Source organism: Falco peregrinus, chromosome 7 (assembly GCF_023634155.1).
Source record: "Falco peregrinus isolate bFalPer1 chromosome 7, bFalPer1.pri, whole genome shotgun sequence".
NCBI classification, from domain to species: Eukaryota; Metazoa; Chordata; class Aves; order Falconiformes; family Falconidae; genus Falco; species Falco peregrinus.
The window spans coordinates 41,928,042-41,949,350 of NC_073727.1; the positions used below are offsets into that span (position 1 = coordinate 41,928,042).

The 21,309-nt window shown below is 45.4% G+C and overlaps 1 protein-coding gene across 3 annotated transcripts in view; it reads left to right on the top strand.

The window, feature by feature from the left end:
• Positions 1-21,309, top strand: part of PHACTR2 (phosphatase and actin regulator 2) — a 141,556-nt gene that overhangs the window by 45,754 nt on the left and 74,493 nt on the right. The window contains exon 1 of one of the 3 annotated variants that reach the window (XM_055810128.1): positions 11,740-12,171. The exons of the other annotated variants lie outside the window; for them this stretch is intronic. Within the exon in view, the coding sequence (XP_055666103.1) occupies positions 12,129-12,171 (43 nt within the window). The 5' untranslated portion in view covers positions 11,740-12,128. Of the gene's footprint in view, positions 1-11,739; positions 12,172-21,309 lie in introns of those variants that run through there. 3 annotated transcript variants of the gene reach the window in all.

Sequence of the window (21,309 nt, forward strand, 5' to 3'; positions counted from 1 at the left end):
GTAAAATTAAGTCCTTTTTCTCCCAGTAAGAAGGAGACCAGTAAAGGTCTTATTACTGGCTCTCCCACATCAGCTTTCCGGCTTCTATACAGGAATGTAATTCAGTGAGCCACAGAACCATGAAAATGTCTGAAGTACTGTTTCTTTTAAACGGATTTTCCTTACAGACAAGTTATCTTGCTGGGCATTTCTGTGACAGCTTCTGCCAGCCCAATTTAATTGGGTTGTAGCTGAAAACAATAACACTACATTTACATTAGCTTTAAAAGTATCTTTTAAAAAAATAAATAAAAAATAAAACCCATCTGGCTTTAATGCTGCTGGATTTAAATTTAATGAAATTTGTTCATTTTAACTAACTAAATGTGCTGCATTAATGATCTGTATTAAGCAGGTAGTTAGAAAAAAGTGTAATATTGATGTTTAGCCTTGGTAAAAGCACTTTTCTGAAGAACCATATGGCATTCCTGCTTTAGTTCATGTAATTGTTTTAGTTTCCTTATGTGTAGGTTTTGCAACTGAATGAACCTGAGCTAAACATGATCTGGATCAGCACCAAAAAACCCGCAGGACTAGCATGGTTAAAGCACACTGGTTCCCCTGGCCACCAGCAAGCAAACAGATGACGCAGGAGAATTTAAAAAGCAAAATGAGACCCACAGATTGACACTGGATTTAAACAATCACCATGCAGAGACCAAATGCCATGCACATGGGAGGAGCTTGAGGCAAAGCTAGCCAGGCTTTCTGCCTCATTAAAAGCAGCCTTCTCCAGGGAGTTGTTAGCAGGTTACTAGATCAGAATTCCCCTACAGCATGCTGGCAAGTGCTCGAAACCTGACCCTTTATAACCCTCCCCATCCGCAGCAATGCATTCGGTCATATACAAGTTAAACAGGGATGGTATGTTTCCCGACATCAAGGATGGCTTTAGAAAAGAGTGGTATGTAAAACCTATTAAGAAGAAAGCTACGCCCTGTTTGCAGAACAAAAGACAGCAGCTGATTCTGACTGACCAAAACAAAAGCCCCCAAGCAACTGCTGGGGAGGGAGGTGGCTGCTGTGCATATAAGCACGGAATTGAATCTACTGGTATCTTTGAACCAGTCCCACCTTTTTGACATTAGGTCTAAAGCACAGGGCCCAACCACCAAAGTCAACCTCCACTGAACACATCCCTGTTTGTGGGGTTTTATGAACCTCTTGGCTGGCTGCTGTTCCCTGGCAGAGCAGGCTGCGTGCTTTGCCAGCCCCACTGGCTTGACTGTGGCCACTGTCGGTGAGCCCCGCAGCCCCCACCACCTGGCTGACCCACTGGCCCCTACAAGGAGCTGCAGCTTGGATGAGCACTGCAAGGCTGATCTGTGCCATGCCACCCCGTGGGACATTCTTGAGAAGGAAAAAGCTTCTGGGCCCAGTGCACAGACCAGGGGCTGACTATTTGTCTTCTGTCCCCACCTCTTCACTCCCTGGTGACACGGGGAGTGACTGCTGTCCATCCCCTCGGAGAGCCAGCAAGCAGCCAGCTGGTCATTCCTGGCTGAATCTGGGGCTGTCTCAGGGCCAGCAGGTAACTGCAGCCACACACACATGCTTGGAGGCACCACACTGAGGTTTTGGTCTGCCTTCCCGAGGGAAATGGGCTTGTACAATTATGCTTTAGTACGGTGGCCTCCAACCACAGTTCTTGAGACCTGTGGGGAGCTGGCATCAGACCTGGCGGAGGAGAAGCAGCCTGTATCAGTGCTTGGCTAGTGCTCATGTATCTGCCTCCCCACAGACCCCAACAGAGCCAGGAGGGAGGGGACGCCACTCCCCTATTAAACCTCTGCCCTCCACCAGCCCCACTCCTGGGGAAACTTCCAGTCAGTGTTTGCATTTTATTGCGAGGCAAGGACTGTGAGCAAAAGCCACACATCTGTGGAAAAGCCAGGCTGCACAATAGCAGAAGATTCATTTTACACCCTTGATGGTTGTAGGCTTTTCTAATGAATTGGCAAAGATGCAGGCCAAGCACCATAGCTGTAATCTGGTAGGTGCAAAAAGGGCTTTTTCCATGATGGAAAACTGCCCAGGGCCAGGCCAGCCACCATGGAGCAGCTGGAATAAGCAGGGAGCAGACTGAAGATAGCAGGAAGAGTCTGCCAAGGAAGAGTGCCACTGAGCAGGATGCACTCACACGTTTTGTAGCACCCTCCCTTCCCCCGCCACTCCGCATGAAATGTGGAACACCCACCCTAGGGATACTAACACTTCCCCAGGACCAGCAAGGGGTGCTGACACGCTGTAATAATAGACGCTGTGTAAGTGCTGCACATGCAGAGTGGATATTGGCTCAATATTTGCAAAATGGGAATAATAAGCCTGGTCTTGCAGAAGACCATCTGGGGAGCGTGGTGCAGGAAAGAACCCAGCGCACGGGAAGGAGAGCACATCCACAACCGGCCCCTTATTCTGTTACTCTGCAGACAATGATGAATTAAGTGTGTAGTGTCGTGCTGTGCAGAGTAAGTGGAACAGACACAGGGAGATATCTGACATATATTTTGAGGTGTATTTAATATCATGGTGCTTCCGGATTCCACTAGCATGCTAGGGGTTTTGGCCTCAAACCAATGTTTGCATCAGTACCATGTGTCTCTGGAACAGCAGTGCTTACTTTAGAGCTGGCTATGAAAATAGTTTCCATTATAACCCCTTGTTTTCACATGCTTCTTTTATTTTATTTTGAAAATCCTCTTTTGAGTCAAAAATTTCCATTCTGTATCTTTGCCAAAAGGTGAAGTTTTCCTCCCCTCTTTTTCTTAAGCTTGGAGGAAGAGTCTTTCAAATGTTTTTGAATCATGGGAGAATGGAAAAAATGCATTTTCCCAGTAGGGTTAAAAAAAGGTCCACATTTTCATGGTGGTGGAAACACAGGGGGAAATGAAACCAAAGGTTGAAACTTGTATTTTGGTCTAGAGATTTCTGTAGTAAACCAGCTTCATAGGGTATGACTTTGATTCGCCAAAGGCAGAGATTATTCTGGGTTTTGGCAGTTAATCAGGCACAAGTCCAGGTTTCAAACTTTGCTGGCATTCAGGATATCATTTAAGGTAGTGTCTTTACAGCTGCCTATTTAAAGAGGAAAGAGCTGGTCCCCTGTGGTCTTCTGCCCTTCAGAGCTAATTATATCCAGCAATACATTTAAATTCATTCTAAAATCTGATTGAATGGAAAGGAACTAGATGAACAGCTGTGCCAAACACTTTAAAAACTTTTTCTCAATTCTCACTCACGTTAGCAAGAGCAAATGGATGTGTTGAAGTCATGGACAGGCTCAGGCACTTCGCAAGGGCCAAAGTGCATGACAGGGTATGTGCAAATGACTGACTCAAGCAACTGAGAAACTTAATTCATTATGCCTGCCAAATTTTTTGTTGATGCCTTTTTTTCTCCTTCACATAGGCTAGGAAGCATCAGTATAAAAATCGGCTCTGCTATGTGTAGTTACACTGCCTCAATTAATAAACAGAAGAGGAAAGAAAGAGGTGGGCATCTAACCACCATGCTGATGAGTGATCCTGCATCCCTAAGCTGCTTTCTGTTACTGTGTTTTTCTGGTGAGAGCTGTAGCTGATACACTAGTGGTAATTCCCATCTGGGTGTTCCAGAAATTATACAAGATGTGAACAATTCTTGGGCTAGCAGTACGGTTGTGACCTTCGGATCCGCGTTTTCTGGGGTTTTTGCAACTTTTAGCTACGCAGCTTGCACATTTCATTAAACCTTTTGCTTTCTATTGTTCAAAACCTGCTCTAAGTGTACATACTTTTGGCAAAGGCATCCAAAATGATGTGTTTATTTTGCTCCAGTGCCAAAAAGCAGTGATTCATTAAGGAGCTTGGAGCTATAGAGGGAAAGCCACAGCCAGCAACCACCACACATGCCCTGAAGAGCAGAAAGCTGTGTTTTCCTAAGGAAAATGGTTAGTGCAGCTGGACTAGTATCACGGCTGACTTCTCTGAAGTGAGGAGGTACTGCTGGGCAGGTTGGAGAGTGCAGTCGTTCTTCTGCATAAAATTGGGCTTTGCTGCACAGCCAGCAGGCATCTGGAGGCTGCCATTAAGCCCATATGGGAGAAAGAAAAAATGCCTAAGGGGAGCCAGTCCAGCTGATAGGAGCCTTTCCTTGAAATGATGAATTAGGGAGCTCCAGTACTGTGACCACTGCTATGGTGAACGCAATGGAAGGTGCAACAAGCCTTGAGAGAAGAGGTGGAGGAGGAAAGCTGGTGTCCTGCAGTAAGAACAGACCTCCAGCTGCATTTAGCCGCACTACTTCGTTCTCCCTGCTGGGGACACGCCAGCTTGTATCAGTAAAATGGCTTGTCCACTCTTTGTTTTAACTACTGATACGAACCTGTAGTGGCTAAAGCCTTTGAAAACCTAGCAGAAGCCTGACTCTTGAGGAACTCTACTCTCCAGCATGTCATTTTTACGCCATTGCTTTCTTCTTCCCCAGTGGCTTGAACTAGGACAAGTGGAATGCTATTTATAATTTTTAATGTAGTTCTTTTTGTCTTTCATCACAAATCTGGAACCCTGGAAAAAATTGATATCTGGTGAAAAACACACACTCGATTGGAAAATTTCTGGTGGTTATTTTCTGCCTGGAGAGGCAATGCTGTCCTGTGCTGTCACCGCACTGTCACTGCACGGGCAAAACACAACGCAACAGGAAGTTCCAGGATCAAGGAGCCAGTATGAAGCACAAAGGAAACAATCACGTACGAACAAGCATTAATATCAAGAGTTCTTGTTATTAACAATCATAAATATGCAGAAGAGTTTTGGAAAATCCAAAATTTAAAATTTAAACCAGGAGTGTAGCATTTAAATTATTAAGTATTAGGGCGGGACCTTACAGACTTTGGGTAATACGTCATGCCGTCTACTGGTGGGGTTCTTCAGCTTTTTTCCAGGAATATCTGGTCTATGGTTAGGGACACAGTGTGAGCCAGTATATCAGTTCCTCTTGGTGCTTTAAACAAAGACAGAAGGTAGCTTTTCCCAGCACCAACTGCACAGTGCTTAGTTCTCTTTAGAAGAAGATTACAAGATCCTTGCCCTGAAGAACACGCATTTCTTACAGCATATTAATTTTTGGTAAATTCAAATGAAAAAAGCCCAACACTGTTACTGTCAGAAGGGTCTGATTAATCAGGCTCTGAATCTTTCATTTGCTCACTTCTCATAATCTCACACAAGAAGTTCTCCAAAACCTGGATTACACCACTTCTGCAACTTATGTTGTAAATCTTTAGGCAGCCAATAACTTTTAAAACAGTAGATGTTAAAGTAATAATTCCCTAAATAATTAGCAAAATATTCTGTGTCTGTGAGGAAAGGAAGGTTCCTGCAAAGGCCGGGCTTCCTGACGCAAATAAAGGAACTGACTCCAGATCTTTGCAAGCAAAGTAAACAAACATGAGCAACAACTGTGGGATGGAGAAAAAGTCAAAGAATCAAAGGGATATAAAGTTCTAGATTTTGCCTTTCAGGAACATTAGGGAAAGAAAGCATTTTTGAAAGATACAGTGGAACAAACCTGGGGTGGATGGATGTGAAGTGTGTAGAAGTTTAAATGTTTAAAGAAGTTTAAAATAAAGAAAGCAGGGGGGGCGGGGGGGGGGGGGGGCGGAGGAGGGGAGGCAGGGCAGTTTCTGAAGCTGAGGAGCATGTGCAGGAGGGGAGTAGATCTGCTCTCCATGACTCCTGAAATGTTTGTGTTGGGACTGTTTTCGATTTTCTGCCTTTCAACCGCGCAGACATTATGTAAATTACTTCAAAAGCTCAGTGCATACAGTACCACAAGAAACTGCAAACTGTTATTAAAATGAAAACAGAGATTTTTCAACATACTTGCAATGTTTGAGTCTGTAGAAGTCTTTCCTAGAACGATTTGCCAAGCAGTTACTTAATATAGGCCAGGGTAACGTTAAGTTAAAGGGTACAACAGAAATTGCAGCTCAGATGATAAAACCATGTGAGTAGATCTATGAGCATTCATTACTAACCATTTCAAATCATATTGACGCAGCTACTGTGAAAGCTTCCTCCAGGTACAAACAGACCCCCCGAGTCAGAGAGCACAGAGAGGCTCACAGCTGAGGGCACCCAGCACACAGCCTGGATGATAAATTATTGAACTGCTGTTGCCATGAGTCATTTACCTGCTTCTCAGTGTCTGAAATTGGCTTACAAACTGTTATGGTAAATAATTTAGAGTAGCAAAGAAGTTTGCAAGTGCATAAGCTATTTGCAGATAATTTGTGAGCAGAAGAAAAACCTGCCAGTGCCAAAGCACCGGGAATGAGTTTGCCCAGCTCTGCTCTTTTCCTGCTTGTGGTGGCAAAGAGCTGGCAAGGATAAATAAGAACAGACATTGACACAGGAGTTGAGATCACCTGAATACTAAACAGGTCCAAGCATCTCAGATCTTCCAGAGGTAAGGGCCTCGCTGCCTGTGTCCCAGTGCAGTCTTCATCTGAACAAGCAAATCTCATCCAAGAAATGTCTGCTCTACGTTTTCATCAGAATAGCCCTCATCTGCATTTAACTCCTCTGATCCAAGGCTTTGGACTCCTAGTTTCCAACCTGAGAGACTGAACTACAGAAGCTCCTCTCAGTTAGTTACTCTGCATAGGTGCCTTCTATTCCACTATGCAAATAGTATGTACAGGCGGGTTTTTTGAGGGAGGAAGACTTGTGATGATCACGCACAAAGACAACAGCCTCTTTTTTAAAGATTTCAAATTTTGTGCTCTATATTTGTTATACATTGGAAATGGGAGGTGACACTGGCAAGAACATAGCATTGCTAAGCCATTAAAAGTAAAAAAGGACCCGTAGATATATTTTAAAATATTTCCAAATGAGAGGTTATTACAAAATTCCCTGGATATTAAAAGGAAATGGCCTAAATTCCCAATGCAACACCAGTATAATTAATTAATATACCCTATGATTTTATTTTGACAGTGCCTGTTTAAGGACTGCATTCAGTTTCCCAGAAAATAGAATTAGCCTTTTGCTTAACCACAGCTGATGTTCTAGTCTTAAGCAAACTGATTTTGGTGGTGCCCTCCCTAAACTCTTTCCCTTTGTAACTGCAAGTTCTCTACAGGCAGGTCCAAATTCAATGTTGTTGTTATAAAGCTTAGCATGACCCATGACTAAAAAAAATTACTTAGCTTCTTGCTTATGTTTGCTCATGTCATAACCTTTGCTTCGTTCACTGAATCATACAACTCTGCAGCCTGCAGGACACGGTGCTGCTCACCTTCTCGCAGTTCTGCATGCTGACAGGAGTTGTGAGTGGGTGTGGAGAGGTGGGAGGACCACGCAAGAAGTGACTCATCTGCATCATTCCCGTTCTGGACTCTGTGCCATCCTCTTGGTTTATCTTGATAAGCACCTGGGTACTGTTACAAGGTTGAATGCATTTGCCAGTCCTGCATTATAAATCCTGGGATCAGATACGATAGCCCCTCCTTATACCTTCTGTCATATTTAGTGCCATGAATTAATCTCGGCGACCGAAGGAAGAGTAATACAAATTCACCCTTCTAAAATGCCTCTTTACGTTATGTGAGACTACAGAACTCTAAAGACTGGCAACACCATCTTACAAGTTGTAGGCCATCTATTACCATCTATCGTTCCAGTATAGTAAACATGCTGAAATACAGCTGTCTTTGAAGCTTTCTTGATGGGAAGGAATTTGCCTTTTGATATGTGAGATAACTATTGTGTGTATTGTTTCATTCTGACTTGGGAACATTTACAATCTCTTCTGTGAAGAGATCTCATACCAGCCATTTATACAAGTTAAATGTTCTTGTTTTATGAACACTGCAGAGGTTCATGAAGAAGCTATTCTTCTTTCGGTAGAAAATTTCAGCTCCTGAGGGACAGCAGAGTATCTGTTTAACAGTATTCACTACAGTACCCAACACAGTGACTTGGGACAAGAAGGGAAGAACTGTGCCTGCAGCATGAGGCAATCGGATAACTGCAGTATTACTACTGACACTGAAATCTGAAATCTAACTGGGAAGCTGGGTCCAGGAACCCCACTGATGCTGATGTGGCATCAGAACAGTCTGGCATGACGTACTGGCACCTGTTCTACCCATCAGCTGAACCTTGGCTTCCCCACCTGTCAGAAGACATGTTCATGTTTTAGCATCTTACGCAGCACTTCCTTCAGTATGAGATTAGCCCTGGCTAAAATGATCATGGAAATTTCAGTCCTCAAATTTTATCTTCCCAGGTAATTTTTGCTTTGCTTGCAGTTGTGGATTTCCAGCAACCCCAGAAGACTATAAAAACTACAAATTGCTGAGCAGCCCATTTGTGTCCATTTGTGTCTCATCCTGTTAGTCATTTAAAGGCAAAGTGGAATAAACATCCAAACACATCATAGGTAAAGTTCATCTAAATCCTAAACCCCAAAAAAGTATACCAAATAGAAATGTATTTTATCTACAAATTGCAGTCTCAAATCTCTGCTAGAATCACTTACCAAACATTATCGTACCCTTGAACTTTTACCCGTCCTAAACACCAACTACCAACCATGGCAAGAAATTTAATGCCCACATTAAAATATCTCTATTATACTGCAGAATAAAAGTCTGCAAACAACTGACTACTGAATGTATGTATTTTGTGTGGACGCTTATATAGGAATGTCAGCAGGATCACTTCTGTGTGGAGGCAGTTACAGAAATATAGCTCTACATACAAGAAATGCTATATATCTGCTTTCAATAGTTCATTTTCTCTCATAGGTCACATTGGTAGATGTCTTTTTGTACAGTGTTGAGGATTCAGGGTTCATTCCCTCCTACTAGTGAGTCATAAGCTGAATTCTTAAATCAAAAGGCTTAAAAAGCAGGATCTAAGTAGAAAAGTGCCCCCCCCCCTTTTTTTTTTCCTAAGTTGATGATTATTAATGACTGTGAGTAGTCTGAGATATACACATTTCCCCTTTGAGTCTTTAGGCAGGAAATAAAGCAGAAAGAGATGTAACTGTTGTATGGACCAGTACTATTTTATGTATTCAGCTAGTATTCCCTGTTCAGGATCAAAAGAAAGTATTTATTTTTGCTTGCTTTACAAAAGCTGAATAAAGAGTCTATGAGGCTAGTATTGGATGCTCCCAGCATCTTGTCCATCATGAATAAAAGTCCCCTTACTAAGACCTTTACATTTTCTAATGCAAGTAAATTATTTCTTGTTTAGAAGTTGCTCTTTTGGGTAACCCAAATACACACAACAACCAAAACAAAAGAAGCTGGCAAGTAATTGAACTACACGGGAGGATGTGATAACCACCCATTTTATCAGCTTACAAATCGACCTTGAGGAGTTTATTACTCCACAGGAATCATTGTAGACAGACGATATATAATTTTGCATTGTAAACTGGGTTTTTACGTAGGAGGGGAATACAAATTCCTTTGATGAAATTAATGAGATTCACCAGAGGCAGACAGGAACACTTTATGTTCCTATTTACGAGTGACTCCAGAGAGGCAACTCAAGTTTCTCAAAATAAACCCTTTAAAAATTGCTTTTCAAGGTAAGAAATATACATGTGGGGAATTGATGCAAAAAACTCTGCTGAGAAATAAGTGACAGGAGTCAGCTGTCACACAAGCTGCCCTTCTGAAAGCCTTTCCTCAGGCTGAAGAAAGGACCATTAGACCCTGTATGCTCCCTTCGCTCCCACCGCGCAGTTCAGCCTGCTGCCTCTGTACAAGCCCCACTCACTTGTCTTCAGCTCTGTGCTTTGTACAGGGCCTGGATTTGGAGGTGTCAGGCAACGAGGCTTGCCTTCAGCGTTTGAACATCCAGGCGTGCTGCAATGCTATTCTCTCCTCGCAAAGGCACTATTAGGTTAAAATGCAACAGATCAGTCTTTCCCCATCAGCATCAGTCTTCTTCAAGCCTTCTGTTGGAGAGTACTTTCCATCTCATCTCACAGATCTCTTCTGAGCTGTCTCCCATCATCCAGTGGTTTTTTTTTTAAGGGGCAGACAACAACCCTGGACATGGGAAAGCACTTTTTGTCTGATAAAAAGCACAATGATGTAATGGGATTTCTGCCTACCCCCTTCCTGTTTGGACATCCGTATGTGAGTATCAACTCCCTTTTGTACCAGCACCAGCTCACTAGGAGCTCATGTTGAATTTCTCCAAGCCCCTACACGAAGCAGCTTTCTAAGACACCTTCCTTGTCCCTCTGGGCTGTGTTGCTCCACCCTGCAAATCTGACTTTTTTCTTCTTTTGACCCTATTAAAACTTACTTGTTTGAAACAACTGAGTTTATTAAATAATCCAGATAACTCTCTGACTGCCTTGTCCTCATTGTCACTCTGGTAATATTTACTCCATATAAAATTGCTGTCAGTGGTGATTTATTTAGTCTTTTAAAGCCTTTTGAAATAATACTTCTCTAGATAGCTGATGAAAACACCGAAGAGCCTCCCTGCAGCTCCCCAACAGAAACACCCTCATTAAATGCCAGTGCTGCTTGGACAATCGATCTGCTTCTCATTTGGTTCTTCATCTGTTTGTGCTTTATTAATTTTGTGCTGTCCTCACTTTCTTCTCTCTTACTAAATCAAGAGCCTACTGAAATCTATTACACTCAAGCCCGAACCTCTGGCAATTTAATGTGTAATCATATAAAACGAGAAAATAAAAGACCCGTTTGCCAAGCCCTACTTACTATAAAACCCATGAAGACTAGCATTAGTTGTATTCTTCGCTGCTCACCATGTATTAGCTGATGACCACATTTCTTCTGCCTGTAGGTGATGCCAGGTTCCCCAGGCCGCAGCTCCTGTGGTACCCCATTTGCTTCCCGAGCACAGGCCCCACACTGACACTGTTCTCCATCTCCCGAAATGTCACCGCAGTGCCAGCACATACAAAGATCAGCAGGTCAGAAATCTCTTTAGCCAACTCCTCTAGGATTTACAGGCCACTCAAAACCATTGTAATTTTGCTGTATGTCTTGCTAATAGATGTTCTTTAGCATGTGTTTTAGATGAGCCTTGAGTGTCCTCCTTGATGCATGTGCATCTCCCGGCTTCTTTCTAGGCACTGCATAGTAATGGCTATCAAAGCTTTTTTGTTTGGTTTGGTTTGGGGTTTTTTTTATTGTTTTTTTTTTCATCACTGGTAGTAGTTACCTGTTTGCATTAAGCTTGAGTCACTGCTTGGATTATGGTTATGCGTTAAGAAAAGCAAAATAAACCTTTGTTCCTTTTGCCCTAGTGCTATGCACAATCTCTATTTCTCCCGTCTTCCCCCTTAATTTATACAGCTGACTACGTCCCTTCTTGTCACTTGTTGCGGCACAGCGCTGGCCGGGAGCCGCTGCCACCACCTTCTTTCTTCCCACATTAGCAGCCGTCCTGCCTTCGATGTCGCCCCTGTGCGACAGGCAAGGCTGGGGCGGTTTCAGCCTCTGCCACAGCGCACAAGGGCCCGTACAGGGCCGGCGGGGCCCCCCGGGCGTCCCCCTCCCACGCGTGGCGGCAGCAAAGCCCCCGGCGCCGCAGGAGGGACCCGGGCCGTGGGTCCGCTCCCTGCGCCGGCCGCGGGCCCCCCTGCGCCTTCAGGGGGCGTGAGAGCGGCTGGAAGTCACCTCCCGCCCGGACCCACGTCTCGGACCCCGGGGAGGGGCGGCGGTGGGGCGGGGGCTGGGGAGGCGAGCGGTGCGAGGGGGTCGCCAGCTGAGCGCCGCCTGCCCCGCTGCGCGCACGGCGCCGGGCGGGTTTCCCCTTCGTCACAGACCCCCGCGACCGCTCCCGCGCCCCTGCCCCGCAGCAGGGACCGGCAGCCTCCCGCGGCCGGGCGGGGACGAGGCGGCGCCCCGGGGCGCGGCGGCCCGGCAGCGCGGCGGTATGAGGGGCAGCCGCCGGCCCGCCGCCGCGGCCGTCCCCCGCCAGCCGGCGGGCGGCGCGGCGGGGAGCGCGGCCCCGGCGAGAAGCGAGATGGCCCCCCGGAACCAGCCGCGGCGCGGGCTGCGCGCCCGGCGGGCGGCGTGATCGCCTCCCGGCCAAGCCATGGGCCAGACCTCGGTCTCCACGCTGCCCGAGCCGGCCGGCGGTGAGTACCGGGGGACGCCGGCGGCGGGGCGGCGCGGCGAGGGCGGGGGGCTCGGGGCGGGGGTGGGCAGCCCGAGGGGCGCTGCCGCCCGCCGGTGCCCTCGAACCGCGGCGGGGACAGTGGCGGCGGCCGGGGGGCTGCGGCCGCTTCCCTCCCGGCCCGGCCCGCCTCGGCAGCCCCGGGGGCTCGGGGCTCCGCAGTGCCCACCGCCTCCCCGGGGGCTTGGGGCTCCTTTTTTCCTCCTTTAATTAATAAAGAAGGGGGGAAAGGGGGGGGAGCTCTGGCATCTGGCCCAGCAGCGCGGTTAGTAGCCCGCCCATCGCGTTGCTTTTGGCCCCGGGACATTTTATGTGTAAGCAGGCGAATGCAAATAAATAAATAACGTGTGCGTGGAACGGCTGGTCGTCCCCCGTCGTCCCCACCCCCCCAGTAAAGCAGCCCGAGCTGTTCGCAACTTCATTTGAGGATAGTACGAACTGCCTGGGAATGCTGTTTGGAGGCTTGTTAGGATAACTCGGGTGTGTTTTAGTTACTGAAAAACAGAGCGGGGCTCTTCCCACAATAATAGGATGTAGAGTCTAAATGAACTCCAGCGAGGTTTGAAGTTTCCTGTGAAAACGTCACTGCATGTTTTTCCTCCGCGCCTGTTTCCTTTGCATCCATTAAAAAAAAATAAGCAAATCCTGTTGTAGACTTTCAATTCTGAAGGCTGAACTTTATTCTTAATTTGCTTATTGCTCTTTATCTGGGAATGTTTTGTCAACTAGGAGACAGTAAAACAGACTTTCTTTTTCACCTTTCTTTTCTTCACGGATGTTTCAAAGAATAGTTTTGGTAATAACATAAACATTTTCAGAAAAGGTCCATTATCTTGCCAGTGGTACAACTTCCCCGTCATACCACCCCAGTCAAAATCTTGGATGATTTCTTCTCCTGCCAAACACTGCATAAAAGAGAAATTTGACCGTTTCCGATAAGTTTCACCATCCCATTGAAGGCTTCACCCAGCAGCCAGTGCGTTAGAATTATATGAAGGTAGGCGTCGGGAAACAGATGTGAGGAAACAGATGGACTGGTTAAAAGATTTTGTTAAACTTCCTGGACACAAACGTGTCCGAACTCTTACACGCAGAAGTCTGTTGTGAGAGTATTTTGTCTGGGAGGGGGCCTGTATCTTGCCTAAGGATAGCTGTGGTGCCTGTGTTCCCTCGGCAGAATGCTAATGGGCAACAGTTGGGCTGGATTTCTAGTTTAATCTAAAAGAAAAAAAAGTCACCCTTGAATTCTTTCCTAACTGAAACCAAGGTTTTCAATCAGGAGCAACAAGGGACAGTTGTCTGAAGATGTAAGTTACGGTGATGCTACCTCAGTATTGCTAAGTAAATTCTAGTTATCACCATGTTAAGAGCACTGCACTTGTGATGAGGCGCTGGTAGTGCCTCCAGCAGGTTTCACAGAAGAGCAATCCCACTGCGCTTCCAGCCCCGCTGAAATGTTGGGAGAGCATATCATCAACAAGAAACCACAGGGGCAGGGAGGCTTCTGGGTGGCGTGGATTCATGGGGGTGCAGTCATTTGTTTTCTCTAGTCTGCTGATACGGTCTGAACGCTTAATAAGCTGTGAAGTTTGGGAGGCCTCGTCTAGCTCTGGTCAGGGCAGGAGAGCGACTTCCATCAGTTCTGGTTCAGACAAGTTGCCCCTTAGGCAAGTAGGCCTGAAATCTTCGTTGATTTTGGCGTGCCAGCCAACTACAAGCCATTTAAGCCTTTGACAGCTGCTAGAGATTAAAGTTGAAGGAGATCCCTGTCTTGCACACGCAGGGGCTACAGATCTGTTTTTGTGCCAAGGAATCAATACTGCATTCAGATCCCCAGTGAGCCACACAAAAGCAGCTGTGAGAAGTTACTTGCCCGTTCACTCCCTTTTTTTCCCCAAGTGTGCCTGCCTGCGAGGGCTAGGACCCTGCCCCTGATCCCTGCTGTGCCCTGGCAGGGCTGCGTTGGGCACAGGGCACCGCTAGTAAATCACCGTGGGGCTTTCGGGTGGGCTGGTAAGGTGAACATGGTTTGATGTAGAAAACTGAAAGAAAATGTTTTTTCCTGAAAGTCATGAGTGTTAGAAGAGATAAAATATATGCATAGTACAATACTCAGTATGGACTCCAGCCAGTGTGCTGCGTTTTTTTTAAGATTTACTTTAAATGAAAGATTTTACTCTTGGAAAAGGAAATACATACTCAAGTACTCACACAGACCAAGGTCCTAGTGGCACCTTCCTGTTGGGTTAAGTACAAGACTGAGGCCTAACCATAAAACTCGGAGTCGGTGACTGGGCAAATGCAGGCTCGTACCAGGTAGATTGAAGTGCCTGTAAAGAGAGGAAGGATCGGATTTTCATGCCCGATTGGAACTTTCTTCAGCAGCAATGCTCTCTCGCTAGACTTTGCCATCAGCTGTGGGTGAGTGGGTGTTGGAAGTATTTTGGACAGGAGGATCAGGGCTTTAATCGTGTCCCATAACTATGAGTGGTAAAGGGGCAGCGAAGGAGGTCTTGGCTGCCGGTGGACACCCACCAGGCAATCCTTTGCTCCTTGTCCTCTGTTCCAGTGTTTCAGTAATTTAGATACAATTTCTAAAGCTTGCTTGTTATTTGCCATGGTTAGGAAATGTGAAGAAACAGCAGCTGCAAGAAGAGCTTGGGAAGACAGTATAGATATGTGGAAGAGGAGGAACACATACTGTCCTTGTTCATCTTCCTTCCTCTTCTGTGATTTTCCCACGCCTGGCAGGGCTTGGTTAACGTGCTGTCTCCCCTTCCCTGACTGGAGTTCTATGCTTTTGGGGGTTATCAGCCATCATGTGCTTCTGCTTTCTGATCTGCAGCTTATCAAAGGGCAGCAAAGCTGTGGACTTTTTTCAATTTTGTTTCCCCTTCCCCCCCCTTTCTTTTTAGATTTGTTTTTGGGTAGTTCACTGCTACCCACAGTATTGGGAAACAGCCAGGTCATCAAGTGGAAGCACGATCAGCACATTGGGAAGATAACACTTAAAAGCAGACCTGGTTAGGTGGCATAAGTTTTTTGTCATTGTTTGAATAGCAATGCCTTGTCAAGAATGAAACTTGAAGTAAAAACAGACCTACCAGTGTTCCTAAGGAGAGGTCAGGCAGTTCAGCATGGAGTCTGTGGAGCGCAGTATGTGGAGGGGAAGGGCAAGCTGCAAAGGGAAGGTCTCGGGAACCTCATGCCCCAATGGTCAGGGTGCTCAGCAGGGCCAGCTGAAGATGGGGGTCAGACCCCAGTGCTGACCCGCAGCTCCAAGTATGTAATCCATAGGCCTGTTTACTCCAGGGTGGGTGGGAGTTCCTCTCATCATATATGTTTTACAGAAACAGAACATAAATTGTCAGGCTTGTGTTTCACCCCGTTACAGACCAAAGTTTTTTCAAGAACATGAAAATGTACTTTGATAGCACAGGAAGACCATTTCCCACCCAGCTCTCCCCATGAGATGAAAGCAGTCACTGGTAGGATCCTGTTGTTTGTTGACCTTGGCGCTCAGTGAAATGATTCTCATAGGTCAGAAGTGAGCACGTTTCCCAGACTGCTCCTTTTCATCTCGCTTGGCTTTATGGGATTTCCTGTTCATTGACGAGGAAACAGTAGCTTCACCTGCGCCTGTGTGGAGGAACTGTAATTGCCTTAACAGGGCAACCTTCTCTTAATCCTGAAATGAAATGGAAAACAAGTATTTCCTTCAGCAGCTTTAGGTGTTGGCAAATTTCAGCATAGAAATTTCAGGACTTGTCTAGGAAGAGAAGTTACTCCAGTAGCGCTCTTTGGTAGTAGCTACTCCTGAGCCTTACTGAGGGTGCTGCTGTGGAGCAAGCACTTCTATTTCTGAGGAGCTGAACATGGAGATACTCAGCCACAGACTTAAATTCTCATCCTGACTCAGTCCACTATGAATCTGAATGTGCAGACAAGCCCTTACGGTAATAATTCTTGTCGAGGAAAAAAAAAAAGAAGTTGATTTTTCTCCTCCAGCTTCTTCTTCCTTTCAAAAGTGGAAGAACTTTGACGTCATTGCACTTTACAGGAGGGCATCTCAAAGCGCTTGCGGTGGCAGTGAGCTACTCATAACACACCTGCTAGCTGGTTATTTTAGTTGTTGGTGCACTTGAAAGAGTGGAAAGCAGAGATATTGAGCTGAAATGTCAATTCCCATTTGATGTGAAGCCCTAAATGACCTGTCCCCAGCCACAAAGGACCTTCTGAGCACAAAGCCTTGTCTTCCTTGTTTTTATCCTGAGGTTTAAATGGATTGGGGGCTTGTAATACTGCACTGGGAGTTCTGTTCCTTTTTCGCCCTTCTTTTTGCTTTTGTAAGTTGTGGAAGAGTTATAAGTACAGTGTAAAGGGAAATATTTTCAGTTGCTGCTAGCTTGACGCCCAAAGCTTTTAAGTTTTTCTGGATCTTGGGCATGAGAAACTCTATCCTTATCCTACTAGTGTTGTCAGATGGGGCTACAATTGTGACAGCTTCAGAATTTGGGTCAATTAAGTAGTTTACCCCAGTCTTCGGGATGATTGAGTGGATATTTTAAATACCTAGTCAAAGACATAAAAAGCCCATGGTTTTGGGCAGAATGGATAGTCACAAATTTGCCTGCTACTAATGGGGACTGCAAGAGCTCTTTTAAAAAGTTGGTCCTTGTGTGTCTTGAGCTGAAATACCAAAAGTAATAGCAAATGCAGAAAAGTGTAGGTCTCGGCACCCAAAACCACAACTCTGATCTGTGCTGTTGGTGAGGGTGGTGTGAGTGTGAGCATGTGGAATGAATCACAATTTGTAGAGAAAAATGGCACACACTTTTAAATATAGCATGTTTATAAAATATAAAATGTATTTCCATGTTCATGGGTGCTGTCATATACTCTGTGATCTGCCAGGGCAAAACTGTGCCCCTGCCTGCTGCTGGTCAGCCCAGGCTGAGCTCCTCAGCTGCAGCAGTAGCTAACTGCAGAGGCGGTTGCCATCTGAGCCTTCCCTAAGGGGCACGGCTGAGAGCAGAGATCTTGTAAGGGCATGGTGGACCCAGCTACACCACAGGAACCGCGTATGAACTGCAGGAACACACGTGTGAAAATAAAGATGTAGTGTTGAACAGGTCCCAGATCAGTGTCTCACCTCTTCTTACTCTGAGCTGCTTCAAGGATGAAGTTCTCCTCATTTAGCTGCCAGGGTATGTGACTTTTCATGTCAGGCTGAGATGCCTTTCTGCATTGGTATTTGGTAGCCACTGATCACCTGTTCACAGTGTTAATCATCGGCTTCCTCATCTGCTGCGAGGAGGAGAGCTGGCTCCCTGGACATCAGCACAGGCAGGGTGGCAGAGCCTGGGGTTCTGCAGCGTTGTCATCTCAGATGACCACCTCGATACTTCCCCCAGATGAAAAGCTCACGGGAGATCTTGTTTCCTCCTGCACCCCCTGTGCTAAGTCCCACTGACAACTGATCCCACTCCGCTGGATCTCAGCTCCCCCTTGGATCAGTTGTCCTTCCTTCCTAGATCCTTTTCCTTGGCTTTCTTACTGCTCCCTGGTAATAATACCGCATTGTCCTCAGGCAGTGTTTTCTGTTACAGATTTCAAAACGCTTTCCAGTCCTTTTTATAATATTCCTTGATTTAAATGGGAAAACTGAGCACAAGGAGGCAGGACAGCACCTAAGACACAGCCAGGAGGAAGCCAAAGAGCTCCCGAGTCCTGATCGGTGTTTGAGCCATGTTACAGTCCTGCCTATTAAAAGCAGGACAGATTTGGATGTTTGTTTATTTCTTTTTGTTTTGACCTACTTGAAGTTGTCCTTTATTCATTTTGGATACTGATGCTTTTTTGAGATTTAAAATATGAAGAAACAATAACATTGCTGAAAAATACTTCTGAACCAGCCCTGGATTTGGATGTGGTTTTCACTTTATTGTTTTGAAACATAATGAAGCAGGTGAAGGGCCTGGAGAACAAGTCTTAGGAGCAGCTGAGGGAACTGGGGCTGTTTAGCTTAGAGAGGAGGAGGCTCAGGGAAGACCTTATTGCTGTCTGCAACTACCTGAAAGGAGGTTGTAGTGAGGTGGGTGTCAGTCTCTTCTGAGTAACAAGCGACAGGACAAGAGGAAACGGCCTCAAGTTGCACTGGGGGAGGTTTAGATTGAGTATTGGGAAACATTTCTTCACTAGAAGGGTGGTCAACCATTGGAACAGGCTGCCCAGGGACATGGTGGAATCACCATCCCTGGAGGTATTTAAAAGACATGTAGATGTGGTGCTTAGGGACATGGTTTGGTGGGGTTCTGTGCTAGGCTAATGATCTTAATGGTCTTTTTCAACATAAATGATTCTGTAATTGCAGGATTAAAAAACAATAGAGTGCTCTTAATGCCTTGGGTCGAATTGATTGATTTTTAGAAAATACTGCAGCAAACAGCCTGCTTTCAGAACTAACCTCCGCCTGTTGTATTTAAATTGTAACAGTGGCAACAAAAGTATTTCTGATCCACAGAAATATCCCAGCCAGCTGCCATTCAGTCCCGTACGGAGAAGTCATTTCTGAAGTGTCCATTCATTGCCTTCTCTGGTTGACATAAGGGGGATTCCTGATCCTGGTCCTTCTTCTGATAGGAAAGGATTTTCATTCAGTAGGTCTGGCCAGGACCAGTTCTAGGCGTAAGAAAAAAGAGAGGAGGTAGTTTGCTGGTGACAATAAAATATCTCTAGTAATGGCAGTGGTGGCTCTGTTCCCTTTTGCCCCCAGCAGATCCCAGAAAGCGAGGCTGGCTGCTGGTGCCCCCGCTGGGCAGCAGCCAGGGCGTGGGTGTGTGTCATGGAAGGAGGCAGCTCGGTTTTATTTGTGCCCCTGAGTTGACAGAGTTCAGTTTTGCCAGAGCTGCTGAGAAGCCTTCGGTCAGGTCTGGTTTCAAGCCACATAAAGATACTGATATTAAAAATACGTGCAAAACTGAAGAAGGAAGAGAAGGAAAATAGGAGTACAAACCATCAGCAGGGAAGGTAGGCAGAGAGTGAGGGTGTTTTTCTTTTATATCCCCAAAACAAAATCAAAAGCAAAGAGTGAAATCAAGTCATTTATATCCCCTCTTAGGTCAACTCTACAACCCCCAGACTGTCAAGTGTATTTTAGGCAAATGCAGAATTACACCAGGGCTCCAGAGTATGCCATTGCCTGCAGCGTTGTGTGGTAGAAATGGTTCAGTAGGAACTAGGTAGGAAGGTCGCTGTGAACATCCAGGTGGTGCAGGGTGTGAAGATGGACTGTTTTCTCACTGTCTCTGGCCAGAATCACATGAGTAACAGTGCTGGGTATCCTCTCTTTTGGGTTTGGTTTTTTCCCCCCATTTTGTTCTGGATTTAAATATTATGATATGTCAATCAATTGAACCTTGCCTGTTTGCAGTTCACAGAGTAGTTTGGACTGACAGTCTGCACAGACAATGCAATTGCCTTTGCCTGTCATGTGGAGGCTGGTTATTAGGAAATTTGATTTAAGAGTTTAGTTTCTTACAGGCTTTGTACAAGGTTGCTGGATAGGAATTAATTTCTTCTGTCTCTGACTTGGTTTTTGGGCACACGGAAGTAAAGTCTCTGTCAAAAGTGGAAGTCTTATTTACCTTTGTGTTCTCTCACTGCTTTGAACAGCTGTGATGATCAGTGTAAGTGAGAAAAAAGCTGGGGAGAAATTAGGATCTAGGTTGCTGCATCATTGTGTGGAAGTCTAGGGTATGCTGTCAGGCTGCATGAAAGTAAAATGAGAAAGAAAAGTGAGGATAATGACTTGCTGTCTGTTTTGTATTGATAAAGGGTTGACTAAGTGTGTGTTGGGATAATACCCTTTTGTATAATACTGAAAACTGTGGTAACACTTCGTTACTTGGTGGATCAGTGTATTAATACAGAATCCTGTGTCAATGATAGTTTTGTGAAAATGACGTTTTATATGAAAAGATACAAACAGCAAGGGGTGTGTTTCCTTTTTCTTCTCTGATTCCTGCTTTGCTTTCATATGAATTAGAGTGATGTTTTGATAAGAAGTTATTGTGATACAGCTGTCCTAACATTTGAAACTGTGTGAGTTCTGTTCCCAAACATCAGCCTGCATCCCTCACCCCTGAGAATGTGGGGTTTTTGTTTTAATTAGTGTTGCAAGATATCTTCACACTGACCAACTGCCAAAACTGTCAGCAAATCCTTGTCATGTAGACAGACCATCCTCATTTCAATATTATTTAATCCTTTTTGTATTTTCTGAATCTGAATTTTTTAATGTGTTGCCCTGTAAAAGCCCAAGAACGGTGCAGAGACCTTAGATGCTGGCTGGGCTTTTCAGCCTGGGCTATTACTGCTCCAGGTGAACAAATCACATAGTTTATAGTCTAGAAATAATTCATGAAAGATATGGAGACTCTCTAATGTTTATTGATTTAGGGTTAACTAAGTAATGTGCACAATTAGAGTAACTATGATAAACCGTGAAACTTGGTATTTTCACTACAATCATATAGTTTACATTTTCAACTCAAACCATTGCTGACAAGACTTAGAGGCACACCAGGACTCTTCTTCAGGCTTAAGAATTTTTCTTTAATGCTTCAGCTCAGAAAATTAACTCTTGACTGGGGATTTGTCACCTCTGGTTGTATTTCTGAGGTTTGCAACCCAGAACTCTCTTCTTGCACACTAAAATTATTGTAATTTCACTTGACCTTTTCTACTGAAGAAGGCAGGGTTCTTCCCCTTGCCTTCTGCCTGCATGGCTGCAGAGCAGGGGCAGGCAACAGAAGGGGATATGGATCCCAACTTCTGTCTGGTAGCCAGCTGAAATAAGTAAAATAGCACTTGTAATGAGTGAAATTGTGTCTGAATGCCCAGGAAACTTTACGGGAGGGCAGCCTGACACTGGAAAGGATGGTCTGTTGAAAAAAAAAACCACAGGGATGCGAGCTGGGCTTTGCACTGAAGCTCAGCATGCTGCGGTCGGGTGTGCTGGTGATCTTCCCTCTCAAACCGGGAGCTGGGAAGCCAGTGCCCTGTGCCAGTGTCCATGTCTGCATCCTCAGCAGACTGC